This window comes from Amphiura filiformis, chromosome 2 (genome assembly GCF_039555335.1).
Source record: "Amphiura filiformis chromosome 2, Afil_fr2py, whole genome shotgun sequence".
NCBI lineage: Eukaryota > Metazoa > Echinodermata > Ophiuroidea > Amphilepidida > Amphiuridae > Amphiura > Amphiura filiformis.
Genome location: NC_092629.1, coordinates 73,710,342 through 73,731,054, shown reverse-complemented (window position 1 = coordinate 73,731,054; position 20,713 = coordinate 73,710,342). Strand labels below are relative to the sequence as shown.

Sequence of the window (20,713 nt, the reverse complement as noted above, 5' to 3'; positions counted from 1 at the left end):
CAAACGTTTTGTATTTTAAACTATTTTGGCCCATGATCGGGGTGAATTTGGGTGGAAAAGAGGCTCCTTGCCCCTTTTCTTTTCCTTTGCCCTCCAGATTTGATCTTTCATTTTTTGTGAGTGGAACATTTTCTTTCATCTTTGTCATGGGGGCACTTTCCCCCCTGGCTACGCTACTGCCGAATGGCAATTTTACCCTATTAGGGCCATAAACACGGTGCTTTTTGATGTGCTAAAAAAGTTGCATAGGGCAATTATTTTTTTTCTCCTACTAGGATTTTGAGGGGATGTCCCCGATGGAAAAATTAGGGGGTGGGAACGTGTACCCCGGTTCTCCAAGCTTCCTCCACCTATGATTGTAATGCAACATGATTTAGTTGTATATTTTAGTGATAATAAATTAATAATCTGTACTTAAAAACATTATTGTAAAAATTGTCAACACTAAAGAAGAGCAAAGATATTGCAGCTTTTTAGTGCTTTAAAGAGCAGACCAGAAGGAACTGACACAAGCCTCAAAATTAAGTTATAGACAACAAGGCAATTTTTAATACTTCATACTTATACATATATATATCTTTGACTATTGAATGACTTGTCAAAATACATAAAGGACCTGATCAAATAATATGGAATGCACTTTTGTACTGGTATTACTTGAACATTTGCGTTTTACACCCCCCTCTCCGTGCCCAAAAACTTTTTACCCCCCCTGTTCATACACCCAAAAATATTTACCCCCCTATTCAGAACTCTTAAAATTGTATTACCCCCTACATATTTTCCAGCCCCCCCACAACCAAAGTATTTATGAACACTCCCTTACAGCTCGATGGTGTCAAGTTCAAGGGCATAATCTTAATTAGAATTTTTAAAAAGGTATACAACTCAGCAACGTTGCATATAATGCGAACAGGCGCCGACAATTTCATCAGAGTATAATCTCTGTAAAATTGGAAACTATTTTGAAGGGTATGGTTTCCTTTAAAATTCCAATCCATTTAATTGGGTTTTTTAACTAGCTGCTGCTCGATGAAAGTACACGACATGAACTCTGCAAAGTTGCAAACAGGTGCTTCCATTTTTTTAAACTGTCGCATAGTAAATAGTGTAACATTTTCAAAATGGCAGGAGATTTCTGTAAAATCCACAACTTAAGTGGGTTATACTCAAAACCCAAAACGTGAACACCAATATTTTACCATTGTAGTCATATAGTGCTCCCTGTTGAACGTATACATGGTATAAACACACCCCACATCTTATAAATAAAATGGGTGTAAATTTAGGCATTTTTTCTAAAAGCCTTCATGTGCTTTTTACCCGGGAGACATAAGACATACAAATAATACAAACATCGCTAAATATATTTCTATAATTATTATGAACTTGCATGTATGCTTGCACGATTAAGCTACCAGACAATACTTATTGGATACCGACTACATTGTTGAGCTCTTCCATTCTTCGAATACCACCTGCACAAAAGTACCCATCAAACACAAAACGGATTTAAAACGTTTTATACATGTTATATTTTGGGTTTATGGTTTTGGTAAAAACGTCTTAATAACATTAAATGTCGGGTTATATAAAGGTAAAGAAAACATTTTAAAACGTTTTATATGAAAACACACTACATTTTTGCCAAATATTTTGTCAACACATAATTAACATTATGTGAGAATATTTACAGGAAGTTATCATAAAATGTTTATTAATGTTATGAAAACGTTTTATATCATTAATACACCCTTTATAAATATATAACCCGTCATTTACACGTTTGCTGGCAACCTTTTCTAACCTGTTGAGAATAACGTCGAAAACTGTTTGTGTTTGCTGGGTATAGACATACAATAATAGTTGGACTTATCTGTCGAAGATGTTTCGGGTGGAGGGGCGGTGTTGGGTGTTCCGTGAGCATCTTGAGGAGAGCCGCGCTTTTATGCTAAGTATTGTTGTAAAAGAAGAGGTTCCCATCAACTGCAGAGAATTTGTTATCGATCTTGTCTCGATATTGATCAGGAGGGATTAATATGTCCCCATATCAGGTCTGCATGCCATCACATGTTGCATCCTTGGTTTTTGACTCCCGTCCCCAGTAGCGTATCAGGAGTGTCGGTGATGAAAATGTTCCCGGTGGTCATAATTTCCCTCAGTTAAAACGGGGCCCGCGAGCACGATTTTAGCTCTAAATCAAGGTGGTGTGTTATTTTAATACGAGTCAATTTTCAAAATCACACTACCCACCCCCTCCCCAAATCCCTCACAACCTAGTAAAGGTGAATAACAGGCTAAAAAAGAAGACGCGGAAGATGTTCGGAAGATGCCAAACTGGCTAGACCGGTAAAGCCACCTGGACTATGGAGTTTGATGCCATTCACTTTCCAACAACACGTATTGAATATAATACACATATCCCAGAAATTGGATGTGTCCCTAAAAGAATAATGTGTCGTCGGAAACTGATTTTTTTGGTATTATAACACATAAACCAAACATAACTAAATAACCGATGTGGTTGAGGAATATAGTTATTAGCTATGAATGTCTTTTCGAATGTTGGCAATTGACCGCTCCGTTTTGAAATAAAATAATTTTACGAAATTACCTAATTTTAATCTATCAATGACAATAGACGCCTCATGCACTGATGATGTGCAGTGATTAGAACTCCGAATACAGTCCATCGATTGATATTTGAATTCGTGGAAAGGTTTGAAAATGGGGGAGTTTCGTAAACTTCTTATATAAATTTCAAGAACGGTGTGGTCAATTGTCAAAAATTATGTGATAGGTGATAAATTTCTCAACCACACCAGCTGTTTACGTATGTTTAGTTGTGGTGTAAAAATACCCAAAAAATTAAATTTCCGACGATATAGTTCTGTCAGGGACGTCAAGTATTTATCACATTCGATAAGTCCATAAGTTGATAGCTTCACTGATTTTCATCTGATTTGTCGTGACAATCCCACTCGTTGTCATTCATCCACTGCTTCTCAATACACATGCCGTCATCGCACTGGAAGAACTTGTTATTGTGCTTGATACCAATCTCACGACAATATCCTGCAACAAAAACGCAATTGAAAATAATGTTATTTTGTTAAATTCAATTTTTTGCTTTTCTAAAAGAAAGATGTGGACCCAGCAAACACAAACGTGTGACTCTTGAAAAGGGCAGTTTTTGTCTTCAATTTGGGCTCATTCAGCCCTGAAGTCATGGACATCTTTCATTTTTACACAGCACTTAGTAAACAGTCATATAATTATTTCAAAGTTAGTTTTAGTGGTACAAAACGAAACCTTACAGTGTTATGAGGAAATGTTGAAAGGGGGACTTTTTTCTTGTGCTGTGTTTAAGTTGCGTTAAGTCCCAATGGTTCATTGGAGCCTTTCTGAAAGGCTCGTTGTCTATTGTCCCACAAAAAATATTGTATCAGTAAAAATACCCAGTTGTTCTAAATAGCTCCCTCGTTCTCGTCGCTTCTCGACTCGTTGCCGGTCGCCGCTTTGCGGTAACCGGCTCATTTTCTTCGCTTTGCGACTCACTGTTGCGGCATCGCCGCTCCCCCTTGTTCCCCTTTGTCGGCAAGGATTGTGAGTAGTCTTTAACATAGACTAGGTTCATTATAGCCTTTCTGAAAAGGCCCGTGGTTATTTTCCCACAAAAATATTCTATCAGTAAAAATACTCAGTAGTTTAAATAGCGCCGCCGCGACAGGGAGCCAAGTTAATGGTGGACCCCTTTGTTTAAAACAATGGTACCTCTTTTATTAGTAGCATGTCGGCAAATCAAATTGGCATCATGTGAACAATGCGTTACACAATATATTGCCCCTCCTTCTATATCTAACCTCCTTGGGTTTTCCTATATCAAACATATCGATAACCCTGGCCTACTGTATTGTTTGAGAATTGCCTCCTATGGACTCAGATGCAACTCTCAAAAACGGTATCTTTTTAACATAATGAACCAGCATAACTCAACGAAATGACGCATGATTCTAAAAATCGGTCCATGTTTGTACATGTAAGACAAAGCAGGCTACAAATTTCTTTTTCCACTTTTACATTTCGTTAACTATTTTTCGATCCATTAAAAACATTAGGAGGGACTTGTAAGTTGTGGACCCTATGTTTTATGTACTTACTATGGTGGCTCAATCTACATCTAGTTGGATCTTCGTCCTGAGCATTCGCACAGTCAATAATTGAATCACATTGACGTGAATAGCGGGATTCCATAAGACAGGTTCCATCTCCGCACTCAAATTTACTATGACGGGATGAGATCTGATCGCACGGTACCGGCGGAAATCCTGATAAAAGACGAATTAGCAGCTATTAGAAATATACTATGTTACTGCGAATGAACGGTGGATTACGGGGATAGTAAAATTTATAAGTCTAATTGATGTTGTGTTTACAAAAGTGCTTAAATAAAACAGTCAAATGTGCCGGACTGATTTATGTTTTACTATTGCATGAATATAGGCGGCAGTAGTCCGGGGCAGTGCTTTGTTTCGTATCAGGGGTCTTCTTGTTTAATTATATGCTAGCACACACAGCATCGTAGCGTGAGTCACCCTAGTCTGATAGTTAGGGGGGGGGGGGCACAAGATATTTTTCGGTAAATCATTACCCCCCCTTCGGCCCGCCAAAAATCAATTCCCCTCTAGCACATGCCAAATTTTTGGGGTCCCAATTTGCAAACATGGTTTGGATATATGTTGCGAGCGTGGCGAGCAGGCAAATTTGAATATTTAAGCGTTTCCGAACTTGAATGAACCCATGAATGTGTGCCAAAATCGCAGCCCCCCCCCCTCTCGGCTTGCCAAAAACTGATTGCACCCCATTTCGACTCGCCAATGAGCAATTTCTTGACCCCCCCACCAATTTTACCCTCCCAGCATGGCTCATAATTATTGCACAGCCCTCATGACTCAGCCGAAAGAGATCGGTCCTGACGCGGAATTTGGAACAATTGTGGGAGTTACGCAAATTAAGGGTACTTGCCCATCAATTTCATTCAGGGGCGTGTTTGAAAAACGGCACAGCGCATTAGTAAAAAGAATAAAAAATACTACATTTTCACCAGGGTTCGAAACACTGCCAAGGCGCTATGAATGTTAAAGATGCATAGGCTACTGTGCCACGGTGACTGTGTTTAACATTCGGCGATTTTCAAAGATATACATATCAACACGTTTCTAGTGTATTGAAAATCAGATTTTGGTAGGAATACAGTCATAGAAAGACAAATGACTTTACTTGTCTGTTTGTTTTTCATTTAATACAAATTAATTTTGAGTAATTGAACTGGCACGACTCTTAGGACTCGTGATAAACGACGATTAATTTTGTAATAATAAAATGAAAACGCTGGGTCATTCACGATGTCATTTGTAATTCATGTCAAAACCTGGGGAAGACCACACACATCCGTGTATACGTGCGCAATCGATACTCAATGATCCAGATAATACCATTTGAATATACCGCCCTTATGTATGCACCTGCTTGACACATCTTGTCACTTGCGGGAAGATATACTATAGGCCTATACCCTAATAGCTTAAAATAGATACCCCACCGTAAATTGCTCTCTTCATTACCTCACTGTGCCATTATATACGCGTAGTGTACGCACTTTTGAACCATATTTTGTTCAAAAATGATAGGAAGAGATTGTTGGCTCTCAGCAGATGCTCAATGATACCGGGAAGTGTTGCAGAAAGGTAAGCGTACTCTTTATTTATTCAAAATATCACATATCAATGAATTTTAATTGGAAATCCAAAAAGGAAATGTCAGGTCAAAATTCTCACCTTAGAATTATTGTGAAATAAAATCAAACCAAATTTAGGCTCCGCAAACAACGTCCAATTATTCCCATTGGTGTTTGCTACACGTGCATATAATAAACTATGATTTGGGGCTAATTTGAGAAGAGTTAATGCCTCGAATACACCGAGTGATGTTTTTTGATCAAAAACATCGACAATTCAAGACGCTGTAAAAACAAATCAATAATTATCTGGGATAATTGAAACTAAGTATAATGGAAGTTATGATCTAAGCTACCAGATGCATCATTAATTTCCTGACTATGATATTTAGTTGTGGGAAACGATTACTTTAATGTTTTGGCGGGAATATTCCCCGCCAAAAAATTCAACCAAAAAGAGCATGTAGCCTTAATGCCTCTGAATTCTGCTATGAGGGATTAATGACTGTGTTCGCTCATTTTAGGCAGCCTTCTGCAAACCTCAGACAGTACTCATTTCTGTTATTAGATGTTAACTAAGTAGAATATTATGATATGAACTGTAAGCTCCTCCCACGATTTTCCACAGGCTCTCTTTGGGGTATACTCTGGATTGTTTTAACTGGAATGCTAGCATGCCACAAAACATTTTGATACTCACGGATCGAACTAATACATATAACCACCCGGGCATACCCTCACCTCTTCACTAGCAACGTCAAACTTCTTAAGGGACCTTAAAGGATAAATAACCTCTAATTCGCATATTATATTAACCTGAATGTCCCACTCTTGAGGTTGTACTAAAGATAAATGCCAAGGACTTTGGCCACTCTAACGTATGACAGTGCCTCATTTCAAATGTTTAGTTTTAGTTTTGGTTTTGGTTTTGGTCACGTGGTTTCCTATTGTCCTGCCTAACCACTTGAATCATAAGATATCGAACTCATTGTTTCTACCTTTTGTTAAAAACTGAACAATTGTGTCAGTCAGTTTCGGTTTTGGTTTCAGTTTCTTATAAGTGGTGTGAATCGTAAAATTATTTAGTTTGAAGTTACCTACTCTAAGTATACAAAAGAAATGTTTAAATTTCGCAGTGCAATATTCACGAGGAGAGAAATCGAGCATGGTAATCTACATTGAAAGACGTGGTTTACAAAATCGAATAAGCCTTGGCTATTTCAGCTGTGAAAAAATATAGACCATCGAAATATTTGCATTCGACATTACAAAAGGGGCCACTATTGTAATTGTATAGGTGCTATAAACAAAATCGATTCATGTCCTTAATCCCATGTACCAGAATCGATGGAAGGCCATTATATGACCTCGAATAACCTAATGAGTTTTACTGAAGCAATTTTTACTGCAAAAAGTAGAAGATAGAGGGGAGAAGAGATTGTGTGTGGTGTGTGTGTGTTGGGGGGGGGGGGGGGGGGTAAGGGGGTATGGGTCGAGATAAAAGATATCGAATGTAGGGGAGGAGGAGGGGAGAGTCACTTAGGGAAGAGGTGGTTATATAGGGAGGGGAGCCCCCTCTTAAAGAGGTATGGGTTGTGCTTCCCGGGGATAATAAACTAATTCATAATCAAATCATCTCCATGCATCGTTTATGTTTCAAACAAACAAACAAAGCCCCCGCCCCACCCCACCCCATCCTTCAATATACGCGCATGTATATGATTTCTAGGCCTAGAACTCGTGAGTGTAATATGCTACAGCATCAACTGTCGTCCGCGGGATAGATTTCCGATATCAATCATGATAATAATTATGTTAGCACAATATGCTATTACATACTTCTAGTTATATACCCTATACTGTGTCCTCCCAGCATAATAGTGTTATGATTGCAGACCAGATCTGCTCTACTTTTTAATCCCTTGATTTTTGGTTTCTGAACAAAAGAGAAACCAAGACTAAAGATTTGAAATGAGGGAGTGGCTCTTTACCGATTCTCAAGCCAGCATGGGGTTTGTTTTTACTGAAGCAAACTTGGATGGCCTGACATTTGGAGTGATTTAATTTGAGCAAATTACCATTGGACGCCCGGATTGGACGACTCAGTGAACTGATCAAGACCAGATGAGGGCACGGTGGCTCAGTGGTTACGGCCTTGGACTCATAATCCGAGAGCTTGCTACACGTGCGTGGGTTCGATTCCCCGTCCCACCACCGTGTTGCGCCATTAGGCAAGGCGCTTTGCCTCGCTTGCCTCACCCCACCCAGGTGCAATGGGAAGCTGTTAGGGGTAGTCACAGTCGTTGTACTGATGGACCCTGCGCCACTTGTAGGCTGCAAACGTGGTTCCGACATATTCTACTGACGGCGGAATAAATGTAAAGCGCTTTGAGGCTGTTTACGGCATAGGCGCTATATAAATATCTACATTTATTTTTAATTTATTTTTGTAAAAAGCTGAGTGTGATGACCGAAAAATAATCACGAGGTGAAATATGAAAAGCTGGGAACATTCATCTTTCGTTAATTGAGTGATTATACAGTATTAAGAGACGTAGGCAATTATCGTAGTAGGCTGATTGAATGGTAAAATCACAGCTAAGTGTTACTAGATATAGTAAAATATTGAATGCTGTCAAGCGATGAGCTGTCTAGAATATATGTATGAGTGATAGAATTTACAAAATATCAATTCACTGTAATCTTTATTTAACACAATACCTAAACTCAACACAGTTAATGCAACCACAGTGTTTAGTGATACTATTTTAAATAGTAAATTTTTAAATAAATTAAAATTTAATGTCATCTTGTCAAGTTAATTTGATTTATTGATGTTGTTATTGTTGTATAGTCGACATTGACAAAGACAATGGTGGGGTTTATAACCCGATTCCGAAAAGTGCATGATTAATTTTATATTTTTCCCCAGGTCGATGACCAATCTCCCCATCGAACATGGTGACGGGAGATCGGGTCACAGGGTAGCAGCTGGTATCACCATAAAACACATAGTATTTGTTACTAAAAATAATAATAATTTAAGGAAAATAATAATCAATTAAATTGATTTTATACAAAAAGTATAGCTCGGGCAAACTGGCACTATAAGTGGGATTTAGGAATTAATTGTTAATAGTTAAAACTATTTATACTAAATGTGTAAAGGAGGTGCTTTTATCAACATTATATGACTATATTTCCGGTCATACTGCGTTTAAAAGGTTTAAACAAATACCCTGTTTTGGTGAAATACTAAGCTTACTCATAAATCTAATGATTGTCGCTATTTTTGTCTTATTTTATTTTATTTTATATTTAATTTAAAAAATTTAATATGGAATATTTTTTCGTAAAAAAACGAGACTGGTCTAGTAGGGGTTTGCACACACCGCACGGGCTAAATATTAATTGGGGTGTGTCGAAAGATAATGTAAACTATTTGTTTGACAGAAAATGTACTTTCCATTAGTTTACATTATGACACTCATAATGTAGTGCATTAGCCTAAAATGGCGGATTAAAGGAGACTAAATTTGATTTTTGTGGGGGTAACATTTCTGCATTTGAGCAACATTATTATGATATTATCAAGTTTATTGAGGTTTGATGCGATATTTACAGAACCTAAATACCATAAGTGTTCGTCAGAACTGAAATGCACTTGTAATCTACCAGTTTTGAAAGTGGGAGGAGCTTTAAAAAGTGGTACGCACTCAGACAATTTGAATGATCCCCTGGGGCCAAATGTTATAAACTTACTCTACACAAAGAAACAGCGTGGGTTCATTGGACAACCAGGAATCCGCGTAGTTGTTTTTGTACCGTAAGTTTATAACATTTGACTCCAGGGGGCCACTGAAAATTTCTGAGCACGTACCAATTTTAAGAGCCCTATTTTTAAGCTCCTCCCATGTTAAAAAATTTGGTACATTGCAAGTGTATTTCAGCTGTGATGAATGCCAATTGCTGACGAAGTTTAAGAAATATCACCTCAAACCCCTATAAATTTGATAATAACAGAACAATGTTGCATAAAGTCAGAAATTGTGTCCCCCCACAAAGCTCAAATTCAGCTTCCTTAAATCCGCCATTGCAGGCAAATTCGCTACATTATGAGCACCATAATGTAAACGCATGGAAAGCACATTTTCTATCAAACAATTATTTTACACCATATCCCGACACACCCCAATTGATATTTAGCCCGTGCGGTTCATGCAGACTCCGTCCAGGCCAGTCTTGGAATTTTGAGAAAAAATATTCCATATTAAATGTCAAGTCTGTAGCATTTTGATGTAAATAATGATATTTTCAGAACGCGTAAAAGTTAATAGTATAACCATTTTCGACATATCGACATTACGATCGTATTTATAGATATTACTATCTACAGTGTCAAGCCCCCTTCCCCACCAAGTTGGGTACCACTAGGCGCGCGTGACCAAAAAAGTAGGATTCAACACTGACCGGGAGAAGTGGGGACTTATTTACATAACCCTATCAAAACCGTCCCAACATTTATGGCCAGCATTGTAGTTTCAGCCCGCAAAATGACTAAGAAATTAAAGAAGTTCCTCCACAAAGTACGACTAATCTAGTCGGGAAATCCTATATCCTATAGTTTGTGGTGATCAGTCAAACATTCAATTGGCAGGGGAAATCAAGCAAATATTGCCTCACAACGCCTCTGGTAACGCCCTTTACTCCCAATTTTTCGGTCACTCGTGGGGAAAGCCTCTGGACGAGAAAATCCGCAACAGGCGTGGGGGTCAGCTTCATCTACCGAACACAAATTGTCCCGAATTGCCCTGTGCATCTTCTTTTTTAGACCGTTAAACACCTTAATTTGGGGCAAAAATAGTGTAATGTTGCACATTACCACAACATATCACCTTTGTTTGTGCTAAAATAGTGTAAAATGGAAAGGTTTTGCGCGCTTCGTGCGCAATTGTCCCAGTATGTTTCTTTTATAGAGAAAATTTGTAATGTAAGGGTAAATATGAAAATAATAATAATAATATGAAAATAACAACAAATAAAAGTAATGTTTCCTCTACTTATACAAGACAGCTCAACACTAGGGACAAGAAAACTTAGTGTGCTCCATTCTACTTCAGTGCCAATGAAGAGAATGGCAGTTGTTTCAAATCTACCTTATAAAGAGTGTGTTGACAATCACAATTTATATATATGTCCCGTGGACAAGCATTAAAATCGGGTATCGCTGTAAAATGTGTCATAACGAAAGTCACGTGAAAGCGCCTACACTAGCGAGAGGTACCTTTTGTTATAATACCACCCAAGGTTGTGCTCGAGTTGTCGCATACAAAACACACGTTATCGTCGATATAGAATTATACCACCGATCTTAATTTAGGCGCCTCACTTAACTAAATTTAATAGAGTTACTGATCGATTACCCGTAACAACGTGTCATTACTGCCAGGTATATAGGTCTATCTGTGTCACTTTCTATAATTAACTACTTCGCAGCTATTATGTTGTTATCATGTTTATAGGCCTGTTCAATAAAATCAAATGGATTTCTTAATATTACGAATATCCATTTTAAAAGCCAGGCCCAATTGAGGTCGTGAGGAAGGGGTCGAGAGGTGAAAAGAGGAAAAGCGGATGGGTGATCGAGATTGTAGGGGAGGGGAGGAAGCGATGGAGTGACAGGGCTCTAAATTACATAGGCGTAGATCGGGGTGGGTGGGTTGAGGGGGGGGGGATAAATCCCCCAATATTTTGCCAGGGGGATGGTCGATATAATCACCACCCCCCCCATATTGACGCCTGTGTATTGGTTTCTGTCGAAATTAACCTCATATTTGGCCATTTTAGCCACAAAATGCCATTTTAGCGCTTCGCGCGAATTAATTCCACTTTTGTCCCATATTTCACCAGGCTAGTTTCAATAGACCTGTGCTAAAATTTCCCCGCGCATTTGTACCATAAGGATCACTGTACCGGGTACTTAAAAACAATCCACCCCCTCCCTCCATGTCAAAAAGAAATCTACGCCCCTGCTTAAGTGTGTGCATAAGAAATAATTTATAATTGCAGAGAAAGGAAAAGAAAGGAATAAATAAAGAAAACAATTATTATTATTATAGAATCTAAGCATATAACAGCACTAGGCAGCCATTTAATGATGCCAAAACCTTAATACGTTACGTAATTAAAACACCCAGTCAGATATATTTCACACCTGCCAAACACAGGTCACCCAATTTCGATAACTGGACGTGAATGTACACTCTCATGAATATTGATAGGCAAAATTGTCCAATATGTCAGCGCTCAAATCGGACACAATAGAACAATAGACCCTTCAGTGCGTTGGTGTAAAGCGTTAAGTTGCTGTCGGATCAGTGACCGATTTAATGGCGGAACCCCTTTGTTCGAAACAATGGTACCACTTTTATGAATAGCCTGTCGGAAAATCAAATCGGCGTCAAAGGAACAAAGCATTACGTAATCTATTGCCACTCTATAATTTATAAAAGTTCTCTGCTATAGACATTTAGTTCATGAAGAGTGTGTTTAATCTTTTGTAATGAAATTTGTATTCAACTTTTTTATGCAATTTGCCGACAACTTAAATGCAATTTTGCATCACTTAAGTTGCAGGAAACTTATCACATTTTGAGAACTTTACGCGACTGTGAGCATTTCATTCAACATTTACTAAAGAGGTTCTGTGTACTTTTATGGAGTTATCAAAAATGACAATTCAATTATTAAATAGAATGACATTTTAAATGAAACCTACCCTTCTAAGTAAGGGAGTGTTCAGAAATACTTTGGTGGGGGGGGGGGGGGGGTAAAAAGGGGGGGGGGGGGGGGCAAAAAAGTTTTGAACCTTAAAAGAGGGGGGGGCAAAAGTTTTAGGTGGTAGGAAAGGGGGGTCAAAAAGTTTCCCGCTTTAAACCCAAAATGTTCGCATTCAGAACCTTTATATCACTTTTAACATGGGCAAGTTTGAGTTTTCAGTGCTTTTGTTTGAAAAAATTATGGCACTTAGTGTACACATATCTATAATTAATATAAATTAAAGATGATCAGCAACATGCAACATCTGGGTTGGTCTAAGAAATACTGTCACTTTTTATCATAGAATTTTATATCTCTTCAAAGTAGGCTACAAACATGATTATGTACCAATCTGATCAAAATACAACTAATTCAAGAAAATATTGCAAATAAATTGGATTTCTTTGCACGTAAACTGCACACTTCAGTTTACTATTTCTCATTGCAAAATTGGTTTGTACACATGGGTAGATTTACCATAGGGCAGAGCGGGCACAAGCCCAGGTGCCACGGTCTTTGGGGGCCAAAACTGATACCTGTGTAGGCCTACATTTGCGTGACCAAATTAATCTCATTTGACCATTTTAGCTTTTTGTCTAAATTAGTTATAGTTCCAATTTTAACATTATTTGACCATTCAAGCTCCAATATGGCCAAATTTTGTGCGCGCATTTGTACTATCATAATAGCCACTTATCCAAATTATGCTGATGTGCCTATGAACCTCCAAATAAATCCTCTATTTCATTTATCCCTGTAAAATCAGATAAACACCCTGATTTGGGACAAATCTAAATTAAGTATAAAATGAAAATTTCCTTGTGCTTGTATTTCATGCGCAATTGTCCCACCGGGAATGTTTTCCCTCCCTCAATGTCATGTGACCCAGATACTAGTCTCCTACACAGCCAGTTTGCGTCGGTCTGACACTCGTCGACCCTCCTAACAAACATGTTCGTGATAGCCACATACAGTCTGGCCCGAGACTACCCAGATACCACACCACTGGAAACAACACTTAAAGCCATATTATAACATTTGCTGAGGAGGACGCCCTCACTGAATTTGTTTAATTCATTTTTTTACACGATTAACTTTATTAAACTAATATAGCCTGCAACAATCAAGACTCTAGGTGCTGTAGTTTTGTCAAAATCCGAGATTTTGAATAAAACGCCGGATTCAGCGCTTTATTATTACGATGGAATTATTAGTCGAACGCATACACGATGTTCATACCACACAGTACGTACACGGCGTGCGGGACGGTGATATACACAACAAAATGTCGTACTATAACATGACCAAAGGAGTGGTACGTATTGGCGACATGTGCGCTGGTAGTAAATACCAATTTTCTTTGCTTTGCCGTAGTTGTTCGGCTCAAAAATAAAAGGGATATATCTGACAGTAAAAGCTAACATTTTATGGCAAAGAAATGCTAATCTATTTGGTTTGAAAATGTTATAATATTGCTTTAAATGTTTGTTATACGATAATGGGGGGGGGGGTCAACAAAGTTTTGCCTGTCAAAAGAGGGGGGTCAACAAAGTTTAGCGGTCCATCGAGGGGGGGGACAAAACTTTGAGGAAGACCAGCCCCCCTACCAAAGTATTAATGAACACTCCCTAAATCAAAAGGATATTTTTTTATTATTATTACATTTTACAGATATTAATTTTGGGCCATTGTAGGCACCTGTGTTCATTTTATGCATTTTTGCAGAGTTTGTATTGGTTTTTGCATATCAATACCATCAATACCATTAACTTAATGACATTAGTGATCCTAGTGTGTACTTTCATGGAGCTGTAGGTAATTAAAAATAATGACAGGTCAATTAAATAAATTAGTGAAATACATTAGTGAACCTGATTGATAAACTTTACTTCGAGGACTGTTAAATGTCAAAAATATCATTTTTATTTAATAATTTGTCATAAAATTTGTATTATATCGCAAATTTCAAAAAATTCAAAATTATTTGATATCATTTAAGGCTATTCCTCGTACTCAGAATGCAATTTGGTATGTCTGAGTAATGTGCTATCAGCTCTAAGCCCTTAACGTCAAAACTGAGTCAGTAAAATGTGTGATTTTAACACGTGATTTGTAAAAGAACTCGAGGGGATACATGTACAAACCATCTCCCAGCAACCCCTTCCCCTCAAGCTTGTATCCGCTAGCTGATCTTTTAGATTTTACGTTTGCTAACGTGCAGTGACTTTTTTCTTCTAAAATAGCCTCTGACACCCACCCTACCAAACCCCACCCCACCTCATACAGTTGACATTTTAAAGACTCAATCCAAGTCAACCAACCAACCGTACACACAATACTTCAAAGACCCATACACCCCACACCTAAACGTATGTATCAGATCACCTGTATCAGACAGCAGTCATGTGGGGATATTTGTGTGGGGGTGTGTGTGTGTGGCACACTACATGTAAACTTTTGCGCCCAGGTTCTATAGAGAAGCATACATGTACATGTAAATGAATTGCAATGTATTCAAAATTTGAAATTATACATTACAGAAATATAAGATCATCATCATCGTCGTCATCATCACCATTATCATCACCTACGTCATCATCGTTATCATCATCTATGTTATTGTCATAATAATACTAACAGAAATTCACCTGTAATTCTAAACATCTTTTCAAAATTGTCCCACACAAATGTGCAGTGAGTAGCACACACAAACCACTATGGATGAGTACCATTTTACTGAGTGCTGAAATGTAGGGTCCAGTGTGCATGTTTCTCTCTTTCAAGAGTTTAATTTTAATGGATTGGAAAGTTCTATGAAAGAACTATTAGATATTTGTTAGTAGTCCAAATATTTAATAAAATGCATTTAATTAATTATCAATTATTTCATTAATGCTATAAATAATATGATTCTGCCAAGTGACAGATAAATCTAAATAATTTGGTGGATATGTAGGATATATGACAGATCACAGATTTCACAGCCTCAGTTAATTTGGAAAATGGCCAAATTAAGTAAAGTCAACAAATTTGAGATCTATTTTGACATTTTTAGATAATCATTTCACATTTTACATGCATTTAATTAGACTGGACTCGGACCGGACTCGGCTTCGAGTCCGACTCCTTTTGTGTCCGAGTCCGAGCCGAGCCGAGTCTTTTTGTGTCCGAGTCCGAGCTAAGTCCGAGTCCAACATAAAGTAGACTCGAGTCCGGACTCGAGTCCGAGTCCGGACTCGAACGATACATCACTGGTATCAACCTAGTATCTCTTGTATTCAGTCAATATTGCACTGAATATACGGCAAAGTATATCATCGTCTGTAGTTATTAATTTACTTTTATTTAAACATTTCGAAATATTTAGCATCATAGAATATAAAAAACTATTATTTTTATAAGTTACATTACATGGTCATACGTTAAAGTTACTCAGGGTTTTAACATTAAGGATTGACATTGACTGTTTGACATTGGCATTGTCACAATACATGAGAGAAAGAAAGAAAGAAAGAAAGAAAGAAAGAAAGAAAGAAAGAAAGAAAGAAAGAATAAAAAATAAATAAATAAATACACAAACGAATAAATAAATAAATAGATAAATAAATAAATAAATAAATAAATAAATAAATAAATAGGGTAAATACGCCTATTCTCGGTCACTTAAGAAACAACCCGCTCTATTTCTTGTGTAAATAATTATAAAAGTTAGCTATATGGGAACGTGTATTCCCCACAACATCCGGTTTAACATACCCTGCATGACATCTTCCATTGAACTTGTATTGGAAGTACAAGGTCAAAAGGTCAAAGTTGACGACAACGCCTATTCTCGGTCACTAAACTCCTATTCTCGGTCACCGTATAGTTTTTCTATACCTATTCTCGGTCATTCTCTTTGGAAGCCTGGTTGATCGGTATGATGCGGTTTTGATAACTTAAACGCATAATAAAAATACGCGCGCAGTATTCTCAGATATATTGACAAGGAGCGATCCTTTCAAAACGGTTTTTTGGCAAACATTTTCGTACCATCCGATCGGGGTCCGAGGTGGTCCTATTTTGTGGGAGCGCACAGCGGAATGCGGTGGTACGCCCGACTAGTCCAGGAGCAAGATCACACAGGGCCCTAAATAAGGAGTTCGTTCACTCCCACTACATACAAGGTTTGACACCATAGGTAGTTGTATGGACCCTGTAGATCACTGCTAGGTAGGCAGTGGTCTCAAATTGTGGTAACACTTTATTTTACAGGTCCTTTTATATATGGACGTATAATCACATAAAATCACAAAAAATAGGGCAAAATTAAGGGGTAGGGGAGATATAAATCCCCATAACTCAACTGGCCAGTCCATACACTAGTGGAAAATCAGATTTTTCACAACAATGCGTAGGGTGTGTGTTTTTATGGCACTGGCTTCAAATTTTACTATTGTGCCAATTTCTATTTTCAAAATTAATTACGCTCCATTTTTTAATTTTGTTTTTAATATCAAGCATATCTAGCATGTCTATGCAAACATTGATGTTCTGGTTCAAATATTTATATAAGTGCATGTTTGCGTGCATGTTGGTTTGTGTTGTGTAGGTTTGGGGTAGGTGGGGTGTGTATGTGGGTGTGGGTGTGTATAGGGTTCGGGGTTGGGGTGTTTTACGTGTCTTTTAAGACACGTAAAACACCCCAACATATGTAGCTAATTGATTGTTCAAATGTTTTAGTATTATTTTAAAGCAAAGCAAACATTATTTGTCAGGTAGATAGACATAAAATGTGAGAAAAGGTTAATTTTTCATGTATAACCATGTCAAATATGGTATTATTAAGGGTTAGGGAAATAAAACCACCATAACTCAACCTTTACTCATAATAATGAATTCATTTTGGTATCAACATGTAGCTAATTGATTGTTTTAACTTTCCAGTATTATTTTTAACAGAAAAACCATCAGGTCTACATAAAGTGTGAACAAATGTTAATTTTCCATGTGTAACAGTGTAAAATATGACAATATTAAGGGGTAGGGGACATACAATCCAACATAACTCGATGTTTATTCATTATAATTTATTCATTTTGGCATCAATACATAGCTATTTGGTTCTTGTAATCTTTTAAAGTAAAATGACCATTAGTTGTTAGCTGTATAGACTTAAAAATGTAAAAAAATATCCATTTTTCAAGTGTAGAAGCGTAAAATATGACAATATTAAGGGGTAGGGGGACATACAAATCACCAAAACACAGGTCTTACTGATGAAAATGAATTAATTTTGGTAACAATATGTAGCTAATAGATAGTTCCAACTTTCTATTATTATTTTAAAAGCAATTAAACCATTAGTTGTCAGCTAGATAGACATAAAATATACGAGAATGTTAATATTCCATGTCTAACAGCGTAAAATATGACAATATTAAGGGATAGGGGACATTGAAATCACCAAAACTCAAGTTTTGCGGATGAAAATGAATTCATTTTGGTATCAATAATTATGTAGCTATTTGATTGTTCTCATTTTCTAGCATTATTTTAAAAGCATTTAAACCATTAGTTGTCAGGTAGTTAAACATAATATATGAGAAATATGTTAATATTCCATATCTAACAGCATAAAATATGACAATATTAAGGGTAGGGGACATACAAATCACGAAAAACTCAAGTTTTGCTGATGAAAATGAATTCATTTTGGTATGTAGCTAATTGGTTGTTCTAACTTTCTAGTAATTATTTTAAAAGCAATTAAGCCATTAGTTGTCAGGTAACTTAAAATAATAACAATATTAAGGGTAGGGGACATACAAATCACCAAAACTCACGTTTTACTGATGAAACTGCATTAATTTTGGTATTAATACCACTGCAGATCGATCAGTGGCGTAACTACGGGGGATACCTTAGGGGCGCCAAATTGACCAATTTAGCACCCAAGTGATGAAAGTCAAAATTTTTGCGCTACGGCCGACAATTTTGCCTCCTTACCAGTTCCGGCCTTGATATTATTCCGACAGCCTGTCACTAATTCACAATCGATTTGAAACATTTATTGAATATATCTTTTAATGTTGAGGTCCTACTCTGTTGTTCCCATAAAAACAAGCACGATTCACTTGAATTTAGTACCCACGAGAGGCTGATACATTTTGCCGGAACTATACAAGGTTACACCAAATGCGGAAGGATTTAGTGCTGTGCCCCCTTGAAGAATAGCACAATAGCGCTAATAGCACGCTATAAGGTCTAGGTCATTTTAAGAATAGCACAATAGCGCTAATAGCACCCCTCCAAGTGTACAAGAATTATTATTGCGATAATAAATAACATTATTGCGATAATAACGCGCTATATGCCGCCTAAGGCCAAAACAATGTCCAGAGCACAATAGCACTAATAGCACGCTATAAGGCCTAACCATTTTAAGAATAGCACCATAGCGCTAATAGCACGCTAGGGGCTAACCATAAGAATAGCACAACAGCGCTAATAACACCCCTCCAAGTAATAGGAGAACTCAAAAATAGCATAACCATGATAACTGCGCTAAAATTAACATTTAAAGCTATTTTTAATGTCCCTAAGTCCTCAAAAAATAACACTGTCAATTGCACAGATAGTACACCCATGAAAATAGCGGTGCTATTTGTGCTAACATGTATATAAAGTAATGACAAAATTGCGCTAATAGCACGTGTAGGCCCGAGGAGATAGTGTATGTAATCTGCGCAAGTCAGTTATAGCGCCTTTCTCGGTCCAGGGCAGGAACCATTTTTGCCGCCAGAAATGTGACATTGTTGACCCAATTTTTCCGACCGAAAAAGCTCGAAAATACGACAGGTTAGGGGATGGGGTAATGGGTAGAGGAGGGGAGGGGCGGGCGGTCACAAATAATTTCTCCTCGCTCATTTGTATTCGACAAATGGCTATAGGCCTAATTTAAGCCTGCAGAGCAAAATGCAACACTTCTCAAGTGCTCATGCATGATCATTTGTAGGACACATGGCAACAACAATGTCAACATAGCTCATACTTGGGAACACTGACCGAGAATAGGAATGCCAACGGAATTCGTATGCCTATTCTCGGACACCCCTGTTTCTATGGGAATTTACATAAACACAACACCAATCATTTGCTATGGTGTTATTTACGATGCAGGTGGATCAACTTGTTAAAATTACAGCTTTAAAATGCATGTACAATTTCGCATCACTGATTATATTACAATATCCCCTCTTAAATGGCGTCATTATTTTTTTAAATGCCGATATTTCAGGTCACCATACAATCTCAAAATCTATTATTTGAGGTGAACTGTGCTGCCGTGATATTAAAAAGTCACCAAAACCTGCAGCACCGGTACGGCTAAATGATTCGTTCGGAAGACACGGCTGAAATTAAAGCAACGATCGTCAGCGGTTGTTCAAATCGCTAACTGACCGAGAATAGGCGTGTGACCGAGAATAGGCGTATTGACCCTAAATAAATAAATAAATAAACAAAAAATGTACCTTCAAAAGTAAATAGTCTTAGTTTATAAAGGAAAGTTGCAGCATTTCCCCACAACAATAAACTAGAAAAGCATTACTTAGTATATCGGAGAAAATATATAATAATATTGAAAACATAACCTACCTTTTGTAGCATAGTCAGAAAATCCTATCCCCAACATTTTCATTACGCCAAACATCATCAGGACATTACATGCCTTCATCGCTGAAACAAGTTTGTGACAGTATGGTTGTCGAAATGTCAAGAATGTATCAGAACACGAGTTCGCAACAGTCAGGTTTCACAGCTTATAACAATTGCGTCTAATCATTAATATTCCAAAATTAATTTCTACAATCATCTCATTTAATAACTTGATTGCAAAATTTTACGTTGCCCTTGACATCACCAGATGTCTCATGAAAATTGGCTTTAGATGATATTATAGTTTGGGGACAGCCCGTTTTATCGTGTTAATTTCATTAATTTGCTAAATAGTTTTGACCTGTGCATTTTGTTTTCTTTAAAATATTCAATATAGGATACGTAATCGATGGATATGGCCGTTGGTTGTTTGTATTCGTCGTATTTTTTTGGGGGGGGGGGGTGTCAATCTGCTGCGATGAGGTATACTGCGCAAAAAGTATCCCCATACACTTAAAC

General features: G+C 37.4%; 1 protein-coding gene across 1 annotated transcript; it reads right to left on the bottom strand.

Moving 5' to 3' along the window:
- Positions 1-843: 843 nt before the first annotated feature.
- LOC140136938 (low-density lipoprotein receptor-related protein-like) lies at positions 844-20,372 on the bottom strand. The gene is made up of 3 exons (XM_072158593.1): positions 20,195-20,372; positions 4,161-4,328; positions 844-3,075 (listed from the first exon to the last, which is right to left on the bottom strand). The coding sequence occupies exons 1-3, from the start codon at positions 20,271-20,273 to the stop codon at positions 2,945-2,947; spliced, it is 378 nt and encodes a 125-aa protein (XP_072014694.1). The 5' UTR covers positions 20,274-20,372; the 3' UTR covers positions 844-2,944.
- Positions 20,373-20,713: the final 341 nt, after the last annotated feature.

Coding starts and splice junctions, on each gene's coding strand:
- LOC140136938 (XM_072158593.1), bottom strand. CDS start 20,273: ATGAAGGCATGTAATGTCCTGATGATGTTTGGCGTAATGAAAATGTTG. Junction 4,329..20,194: donor TTCTGACTATGCTACAAAAG/GTAGGTTATGTT, acceptor GTCTTTTATCAG/GATTTCCGCCGGTACCGTGC. Junction 3,076..4,160: donor ATGTAGATTGAGCCACCATA/GTAAGTACATAA, acceptor TTTTTGTTGCAG/GATATTGTCGTGAGATTGGT.